The 10002-nt window shown below is 52.5% G+C and overlaps 1 protein-coding gene across 1 annotated transcript in view; it reads right to left on the reverse strand.

Annotated features, from left to right (window-relative positions):
• Positions 1–10002, reverse strand: part of LOC104869723 (long-chain-fatty-acid--CoA ligase ACSBG2-like) — a 25559-nt gene that overhangs the window by 935 nt on the left and 14622 nt on the right. The window contains 11 exon segments of the mRNA XM_010635070.1: positions 1009–1108; positions 1993–2239; positions 2354–2493; positions 2817–2987; positions 3565–3589; positions 3814–3841; positions 4308–4541; positions 4639–4820; positions 6588–6609; positions 6611–6762; positions 8088–8237. Coding sequence (XP_010633372.1) covers positions 1035–1108; positions 1993–2239; positions 2354–2493; positions 2817–2987; positions 3565–3589; positions 3814–3841; positions 4308–4541; positions 4639–4820; positions 6588–6609; positions 6611–6762; positions 8088–8237 — 1425 coding nt within the window. The 3' untranslated portion in view covers positions 1009–1034.

Consider the following 10002-nt stretch of genomic DNA (forward strand, 5'->3'; position numbering starts at 1 on the left):
GATCTCCCCATTTCCTTTTTTTGAGACAGGGTCTCACTATGTCGTTGAGACTGACCTGGAACTCACTATGCGGCCCAGGCTGGTCTCGAACTCACAGCGATCCTCCTGCCTCAGCCTCCCCGAGTGCTGGGATGACAGGCTTGTGCCACCACACCCGGCTAAATCTGTTTTTAACCCCTCCATTTGTGGTATTAAAGCAGCCCAAATAAACTCATGCAAATGGGCAGTCTGGGAGCATCAGAAGAGAACATTTTGTTTTGGTTTGGTTTAATTTGATTTTGGATCAGGGTGTCACTACCCATACGGTCCAGGCTGGTCTCAAGTTTGTGATCCTCCTGCCTCAGCCACCCGAGTGCTGGGGAGACAAGCACAGGCCCACTGCACCTGGCTCATAAGGGAACAGCTGTGTTCATAACAGTTTCCAGGTGGCCTTTCTGAACACTGCAGGTGAACTCTACTCTTGGCCCGCACTGTGCACAGGGCTGGGTCCCCGAAATCCCTATCAGTGATTGACAAGTGTCATGGAGGCGCCCTGTGGAAGTGTCTGCAGGAAAGGAGAAGAGAACAGACCAGCAGCGGGGGGTGTGATGAACCGGCACACCTCGTTCCTCGGGTTCCTGGCAAGTGGACCCCCCCCGCCCCCATTAAAGTTTCCAAAGCCTTTCTCTAGACCAGGCACGGCAAAACATTTTGGGATTTCACAAAGAAATTTGGCCCCTAGTGGGAGCACTGCACCCCTTCTTCCTTGGATCAAGGAGACCACGCTCTTTGGCTTGCAGAAAAGCCAAGAAGCACAGCCCCCAACAGTGGAGACCAACTGTGCAGGACACTGCATACCCTACCGTGACCCGGCAGGCGGCGCCTGAGGCCCAGCACTACCCAGAACCCACTGCAACCTCAGCGGGGTGTGTGCCCTCTGCAGCTCCTGGCAGAGCTGCCTGCTGTCCACAGGAGCCCTCTGCTGGACCTGGTCAACACACAGCCCAGCAAAGCCACGTAACAACTCACCACAAGAAGCATCTCGGCTTAAGCTGTCAGCGGTAGAAACTTTCGATCTGTGATTTGTACTTCTGGGTTATGAAATATCTTCTCAGTTTCGCTGTTGGACCTACCAAGCAGGAGAAATCAGTAGAGCTGTGGAGGGGCAGGAAAATTCCACACTCTTTGTGCATGACCAGGTCACTTCTTTGCATGGAGGGGCCAGGATCAAACCCAGATTATTCAATGATGCATGTTTAGCCCCTGCTCTGGCTCCCTTCCATTCACACTCAAATTACAGCCAGAAGTTGGGTGTGGTGGCGCACACCTGCCATCCCAGCACTTGGGAGGCTGAGGCAGGCGAATTGCTGTGGGCTCAAGGTCAGCCTGGGCTACCCAGTGACACCCTGCCTCAAACAAAACAATCCACAGATTATAATCACGTGCTCAGACAAAGTCCCAAAGAAAGAACTTGAGTAGAGTCCAGGTCCCCCAATTCTAGATTGAGCCCTTCTCTCACGGTGGGAGACAGACAGAAAGAAATACACACAGGATAATTTCAGATTCTGACCCATGAAGGAGGCAAGGATATTGGGGGCTGATACCATGGCTCCAAGGTGACCCACTGAGGGCCATGGTGAGCCAGTACAGCCAGGGTGGTCAGGGAAGGCTGTCAAGAAAGTGGCCTGAAGAGTCAGGTTAGGACAAGGGGAGAAAGCCACCCACACACAGAGTGAAGGGAAAAGAGCATTCTAAGGCAGCAGAAATGGCAGGTGCAAAGGCCCTGTGGTTGGCTGGTGCAGAGAGCTGTTGGAACAGCAAGCAAGTCCTTTTGGATGGGATGGAATAAGTGAAAGGAAATGGCAGCATCCCAGTCCCTGGCTGGCCCCACAGAACCTCTGAGTCGCAGAAAAGGGTACTTTTCCCAAGAGCCCACATGATTCTACACACTGGCAAGGGTTCATCAGAGTTCTGAGGGTCAAAGCCAAGGTCGCCGGCTCTCCAGCTACTCACCTAGTTCCCCTCCACTGACAGAAAAGTCCTTCTCCAGGATGGCCCACTTCCGGATCCTCTGGGCATTGGAGGTGGCCTCCTGGTTCACAGCGTCTATGCCTTGCTGGATGGCCGCGTAGACGAGCGGGTCTTGTGAGCTCAGGATCTCCGACACGGTGGACGCTTGGCTGCCCAGGGCCCGGCAGAAGTCGATGGCAGGCAAGGTCAGCTTGTCCAGGGGCTCTCCGCTCCCCTGGTTGGTCTGGCACTGCCCGGGACACCCCCCTGTCATCACACGCGCTCTCCGGCCAGTCCCAGACCTCAAGCCAGGCCCCGAAGGCCCAGAAATCAGTCGTGAACCCTGGGGGTGCGGAGAGGTCACCTTCAGCGTCAGGAGCATGCTCAGGAATCTGGCCTGGTCGGCCACCAGCACCGCGTTACTGACGATGGGGATCGTCTTCTTCACCAGGGCCTCGGTGGGGACGGGGGCCACGTTTTCCCCGCCGGTGGTGATGAGGAGCTCTGTGACCAAGCGGGCTCTGACCGTGACGACCCGGACAGCGGAGACCCCGGAAGTTTTACTTTCCCATCGCCACCCACCATTCCCTCAGTGCCGCCAGGTGTCCGCACCTTTGGTACTAGGCATGGAACCCAGGGTTGTTACCCTGAGCTCCATCCCCAGCCCTTTCTACTCTTTATTTTTATCCGGGGACGCAGTCTCTGTCACAAGTTGTCCAGGCTAGGCTCAGAACCCGCGATCCTCCTGCCTCAGCCTCCAGAGTGCTACAATGACAGGTGTGCCTGCTCCTGGCTCCCACCACGCCCGGCTCCCCCTGCCCCAGCACCTTTGATGCGGCCGGTGATGTACAGGAAACCCTGGCTGTCCACACGGCCCAGGTCCCCGCTGTGCAGCCAGCCTTCCTGGTCCACCGCCTCCCGGGTGGCGTCCTCCCTGTCCAGATAGCCCATGAAGACGTGCCGGCCCCACACGCACACCTCCCCGACGCTGGCCGCAGCTGTAGGGGACAGGCGTGGGGGACCGAGGCTCAGAGACAAGGCCTCCCACCCAGGTCTGCCTGGGTCTGCAGCCCGGACTCCTGGTGCACTGTCCGGCTACACCTGCTCCAGCACCCAGAGGACAGGAGGTACTGGCCCAGTGTCTCCTGCAAACCCAGATACCCAGCCCCCCTTTAGGAACTGGGAAACCCAGCGGCGCCATAGCCTGTTTTTAATCTCACATATATGGGAGGAAGGAAAAATGCTTACAAACAGCAACAAAAAAATCTGTCACCACTGAGAAAACACCTTTGTAGACTGCACTACCTAAAACACACACCATTCAATGCCAAGGCAGCTGCTCTCAAGGGAAACAGTCAACAAGAATCTCTTTAGAGGTCCAAGGCACTTCTATAAGATGGAAAATCAAACACGAGTCACGGTGGCACACGCCTGTGATTCCAGCACTTGGGAGGCTGAGGCAGGAGGATCACTGTGAGTTCGAGACCAGCCTGGGCTACACAGTGAGTTCAAAGCCAGCAAGAACTACATGGTGAGACTTTGCCTCAAAAAACAAAAACAAAAAGATAGAAAGGCAAGATCTGAAACCCGAGTTCTCACACTCCCTTCTTCAGTGATAATATTTGCTGGGTTAGTGGAGAGGCGTGAGACGGTCCGACTCTGGATAAACACCCGAGGCAGAGTTTGCTGATGGTTTGGATGTGGGATCAGAGAGAAAGGAGGAGTCCAGGTGCCTCCAGGGTTTCTGGCAACTAAAGAGGATGGTCAGGAAAACCACAGGAGGAGCAGCCTGGGAGAGCAGTTCTAAAGGTACGAAGTCAACACACCTGTGAGAGGCTCTCAGTCACCCAGGCTGGGAGGCTGAGAAACCGGGCAAAGAGGAAGTCTGGGGTTCAGGGGCAGGGCTGGAGCCATCAGTGTACAGAGAGCATGGAGCCATCAGTGTACAGACCACCACTAGATACTTGGAGGGGCCTGTGACAGATTCTTCCACTTCTTCTTGGGGTCTAAGAAGAAGTGGGTGCTGCCCCCTGTCTGAGGCAGGAGAAGGTTCTGCCACATGAAGAAGATCTAACTTATTTTTTTACTCCTTGTGTTGGGACCTGGACAGCAGAGAGAGAGAAACCAGATCCTCAGTATAGGGACCGGGAGTGACCAGGGAGAGACAGGGCAGAAGATTCTGTGCGTGAACAGGGCTCTGCCTCGGAAATGAACTTGCCCTTGGGATGTCTATGGGTCTGGGGGACCCTGGGGCCTGGGGGAGCTGAGCCGGGCCTGGGAAGAGGCGAGGTGCAGGCACAGGGGGAGGAGGCCGGTACCTGAGAGCCCTGTAGTGACTGCAGCGGGAGACGCTGTTCGGTCCCGAGCTCTCACTCAAGCCGTAGGTCTCGCCCATGGGGATGTCCAAGCTCAGAAAGAACTCGGAGGTCTCCTGGCCGAGGGGCGCGGCCCCGCTCAAGAAGGACTGGCAGTGGTCGAGGCCCAGGGAGCTCTTGATCCTGCTGAACACCAGCTGCTTAGCCAGGCGGTAGTTCATGGAGACGTCGGCTCTCCTGGGAAGGACGCCACCAAAGGCAGCTGCAGGCCGCCGAGCGGAAGGCGGGACCTCCTCGCCCGCCAGCCTCCCAGCTCCCCGGAGCCTCCGCCTACCCCAGCGTCCGTCTGGCGTGGACCTTCGAGCCGACCATTTCGGCCCAGAGGAACATCTTCCTCTTGAAGCTGGAGAACCTGGTAACACTGCCTTTTATGGTCTCCTGCAACTTCTCCCAAATTCGGGGCACCCCGAAGAAGACGGTCGGCTTTACCTCCTTCAGAGTGCTTACCAAGGTGCCCTGCAGGGACCCAGCCAGGTTGGTCACGGCGGTGACATTCGTGGACCCCAAAAGCCCAGCTCTCCCCATCCACCCTCCTAAGAGAGAACCTTCCCTTCACGGATTGGCCCAACCCAAGGTGGCCGGCAGCCAATCAGATTTTTGTATTACCTCTAGGAATCTGATGCGGTAGAGTAACTGATATTTTGGGAAGGAGATGTGAAAATACTATCAACTTTTTAATTAAAAAAAAATGGTGGTAATAGATCGAACCCAGGGCCTTCACACCGAGCTACCTCCCCATCATTTTAAAAAATGTTTTTGTTTTGATACAGGCCCTCCCTAATTTGCTAAGTAGCCTGGGCTGGGCTCAAATTTGCAATCCTCCTGCCTCAGCCTCCCAGAATGCTAGGATTACAGGTGTGTGCCCCCACACTCCGGTACTATTAATGTTTTAAGGGCAAGCCAGAAACTTCAGTTCTGTGGATGAGGAATTTAGCTGAATGAAAGACATGGATATACAGGGAAAAAATGCAAGCAAGATATTTCATAATAGAATGGGAACAATTTATATGTTAGACAATTGGAGCGTGGCTAAAATATTTATCTAAGCACATGTGGAACATTATGCAGCTGTGAAAAGGGGGCAAAATTCTCCTCTAAATTGACTTATAAATTCAGAGCAATCCTGGATATGAAACCCAGGCAGACTCAGTCATACAAAGTGACAAGCTGATCTGAATGTTTTTTTCTGTGCCTCCTATGAATGGGTGATGGAAACCAGGGCCTTGTACATGCTAGGCAAGCACCCTACCACTAAGCTAAGCCCTGGCCCTTTCTATTTCTTATTTTGAGAAAGCATCTCACTAAATTGCCCAGGCCAGCCTTAAACTTGAGATCCCCCTGCCTCAGCCTCCTGAGTAGCTGAGATGAAAGTTGGGTGCTACCACACTGGTTTGATCTTAAGCTTTATAAAGAGATGCAGAAGGCCTAGAATAAAGAGCCAAAGCAATGTCAACAAAGAATGAAAACAACTGGAGGAGCTACTACCTGTCTCTAAAACTTATTATGAAGTGGGGTGGTAAATGGGTGTGGTTTTACTAGAACTGAAAAATAAGGTTTTTCTTTTAAAGGCAATCAATTCCAGGGACGTGGGGACACGTTGAGCTTAAATCAGCATAATCATCCAGGTGTGGTGGCACACACCTATAATGTCAGCATGTGGGAAGCTGAGGCAGGAGGATTTCCCCGAATTCAAGGCCAGCCTGAGGTACAGAGTGAAACTCTGGCTCAAAGCACCACACCAAAAAAAAAAAAAAAAAAAAATGTGATGATAAATCAGGAAAAGTTGAGCCAGGTACAGTGGCAAATGCCAGTAATCCCAGCTACTCAGGAGGCTGAGGCAGGAGGTTTGCTGGGAGTTCCAGACCAGCCTGGGCTACATAGTGAGACCTTGTCTCAAAAAAAACCAAGAAAAGGACCGGGGATTTAGCTCAGTGGTGCCATTGCTTGCCTCGCAAGCACAAGGTCCTGAGTTTGATTCCTGGTAGAAAAAAAACACAAAAATTAAAAAGCCTGAAAACCCAGCAGGGTGTGGTGGCGCAGGCTTGTAATCCCAGCACTTGGGAGGCTGAGGCAGGAGGATTACTGAAGTTCAAGGCCAGTCTGAACCACATAAGTGAGACCCTGTGTCAAACAAAGCAAAACAATTAACAACCTCCAATCCCAAAACAGCATCTGTGGAATGGTCGCCTGTGGGCCCCCCCCGGGGGGCTCCCTCCGTCTCACCTTGAGCGCATCAGGCTGTGCGGTGTGTGAGCGCCCCGATCTTCATGGGGACCCAGATGTCCATCATCTGTGCGGCGATGTGGCTGAGTGGCAGGTAGCTGAGGATCTGCTCCTGGTTCTTCCGGGAGATGGGGAGCCCCAGGGCCTGCACCACGGCCCCGGCTGTCCATGTGATCTAGGACAGGGACAGCCTGGTGACTGTCCACGCGGGCTGTGTTCATGTCGTGAGCACCTACCACACCTACGTGCACAGGCATTGCTCTCCAACACCAAACCTCTGGCTTCTCTGTTGTTTATTTTCACAGTACTAGGATGGAGCTGAGGACCTTCCCACGGAGCTCCATCCCCACCCCTTTTTTATTTTTGGAGACATGGTCTTGCTAAGTCACTAAATTTCCCGGGCTGTGCTCAGCCTTGAGATCCTCCCGCCTCAGCCTCCCAGAGTGCTGGAATGACAGGTGTGCACCACCTTTCCCAGCTCAGAGACTTATTTTTTAATGGCACACTTGGCTTGCCTGATTCTTTTACAGTGTGACCAAATCACCCTTACACTCCACCACCCGCTTTGAAGCCAACCCTGGACTCCCTAACTTCTATGGCTAAGGACCCACACTCACTGTATGCTACACCCCTTAACACCACCCCGCTTCTGGGGACTGTACTAGTCAGCCCTCCAATGCTGGAACAAAGTACAACTTTAAGGAGGAGAGGTTTATTTTGGCTCATGGTCAGCTGGCTTTAACACATAAACATCACAGTAGAAGGGCCTGGTGGACCATTAAGAGAAATGCAAATTGCCAGTTCGTGGTGGTGCACGCCTGTCATCCCAGCACTCAGGAGGCTGAGGCAGGAGGATCGCTGTGAGTTCGAGACGGGCCTGGGCTACATAGTGAGTTCCAGGTCAGTCTCAAATACACAGTGAGACCCTGTCTCAAAAAGCCAAAAAAAAAAAAAAAAATTCACATGGATTCTCTCATATGAGAAACCTGACGTATAAATAAAGAGCAAAACAAAAGACAGATCATAGGAAGTAGGGAGATAGATCTTTCTCGAGCAGGAAGGGGATCGGGAGATAGAGGGAAGGGATGGGATTTTAAAAAGGAATTAAGATGTGTTACATACATGAACCAAGGCCACGCAGGAATTTAGACGTATAAATAAATAAATAGTAATATGAATAAAAGAGGGCCCGGGATTTAGCTCAGCGGTTCTGCCACCTGCCTCAAAAGTGCAAGGTCCCAAGTGTAACCCCCAGTACCAATTGATCAGTTACTCAATCAGAAGGGCTTAGCAGAGCAAAGTTGCTCACCTCATGGGGGCCAGGATGCAAAGCTTGGGGGAAGGGGCCAAGCAAGAGCCAGACAGAGTCCCCAAGGTCACAGCCTGGGTGACCTACCCAGGCACACCTGGAAGGGTGCTTGCTTTGCACGCCTCCTAGGCATCTCCCAGGCCAGATCCACCACCCCGGGGAGAGGAGAGGGACGAGAGGACTTTGCTTACATTGTCATGGCTGAGCATCACAGCCTTGGGGTCGCCCACAGTCCCCGAAGTGTAGTTGACCATGGCACACTGATTCACCTTCTGGCTCTGGATGATCTGATCCAGCTGGGTGTCAGGAACGCTGTCGCCAAGTTCCATGAAATCGTCCCACTGTGCACAAAAAAGCCAGGCACTATCGTGTACCGCCTTCCCCAGCTCAGCCTCACCCTCTACTTCTTAGATGCTGACTGGATGGGGCCAACAGAGACCCAGATCCAGAGGTCCAGTCCGATTGGATGAAGCCAGACTATTACATCAACATGGGTCACAGGGATTGGACAGAACCTGAGCATGTGCCTTGAAGTGATCCAATCACAGAGAAGATGAAGACTATAGCTGGGAATTCTAGGACACGGAATGGAGGTGAAGGAGCCGAGATGTAGCTGCGAACAATGCCGAATCATCTCAGGCTTGTGAGGGAAAGCAAGGGTAGAGTGGATCCATGGAACCAAGAGAGCAAAATTGAGCCCGAAGAACATTTCTTAAGCACCTGGTTCCAAGCATGCCTGAAGTCCACATGCTGAGCTGGAATGGCCTGGATCAAACGGATTATCCTCTTTTGTGTAAGATATTTGGAATCAAGCTTCTGTCAACTAGCAACCAGTGGGATCCCTGATGATAACAGGTGTGATAATAGGGACGTCGTCTCCCCGCTGAGTCCAAGGTCACACAGCAAAGAAATGGAGGCGGTGCGTGCAAACCAAGATGGCGTGAGTGCAGTCTGTGCTGCCCTGGATTCTGATGTCCAGGCCCCTCCCCTAAGGCTGCTTTCTAACAGCAGGTAGAAGGCCCGCCCTCCCAGGGCACTGGTCAGCAAGTGGATTTGGGTAGTTTCCAGCCCCGAGTATGTCTTCTCCTCTCTCTTGGGAACCTGAGACCGGTCCCTTTGGTCGGGCACTGAGGTGCCAAGCATTGTGATCTGTCCCGTTCAACGATTTATTCTGCCAGTTTTACCCCCTGACTTCACGTCTGAGTTCCTACTTAGCTCTCAGTCCTAATGAATGCGTTCCCAAGCGGAATTTTATAACTTTCGGGTCTACCCACCCTCGTGGAGAAGTAGATGCTGTTCGATGTCACAAAACTGTCCCCAGTAAGTCAGCATCCACAACCAGGAGTGATCCTGCCTCCCTGGGGACCTGGAGCAAGGTCTGGAGACAGTTTTGGAGGGGTCAGTAGAGAGGTGATACTGCCACCTAGTGGGTGGAGGCCAGAGATGCCGCTCGGCACCCTGCAATGCCTAGAATGGCCGCTTTTAACCAAGAATGGTTGTTCGAGCAGGAGGGAAGTCAAGAAACCCGTTTGTCATGTGTTTTTTGTTTGTTTGCTATTTGCAGTGAGGAGATGGAACCCAGTGAGGCTGTACACTTCAGCTCCATCCCTAGTCCTTTTTATTTTATTTTATTATTTTGAGATCTGAGTCGCTAAATTGCCCAGGCTGGGCTTGAAGTTGAGATCTTCCTGCCTCAGCCTAAATAGCTGGGATGCCAGGTACGGCTCTGTCAGGGCTCTTTCTAACCAAGAAAGCTTTCAAATTGTCCGTGACTTAAAAGGCTGTTGATATAGTGGTTACTGCGAACCTCTAAAAGACCTGTAATTCTGATCAGTTGCCCAATAGTCCTGGTCCTAGTGTTAATATATAAAAGAACATCGCCGAAGCTTGGCACAGTGGTGCACGCTGGTAATCCCAGCACTCGGGAGGCTGAGGCAGGAGGACTGCAGTGAGTTCAAGGCCAGCCTGCTGGGTTACAGAGCAAGATCTTGTCTCAAAAACAAACGAGCATGGCGCTGCCATCTGTCTCACAAGCACAAGTTCCCGAGTTCGATCCCCAGTACCAAAAAAAAAAAAAAAAAAAAAAAAAAAAAAAAAAAAAAAAAA

This window comes from Fukomys damarensis, unplaced genomic scaffold (genome assembly GCF_012274545.1).
Source record: "Fukomys damarensis isolate Sample0158 unplaced genomic scaffold, DMR_v1.0_HiC HiC_scaffold_37, whole genome shotgun sequence".
NCBI classification, from domain to species: domain Eukaryota; kingdom Metazoa; phylum Chordata; class Mammalia; order Rodentia; family Bathyergidae; genus Fukomys; species Fukomys damarensis.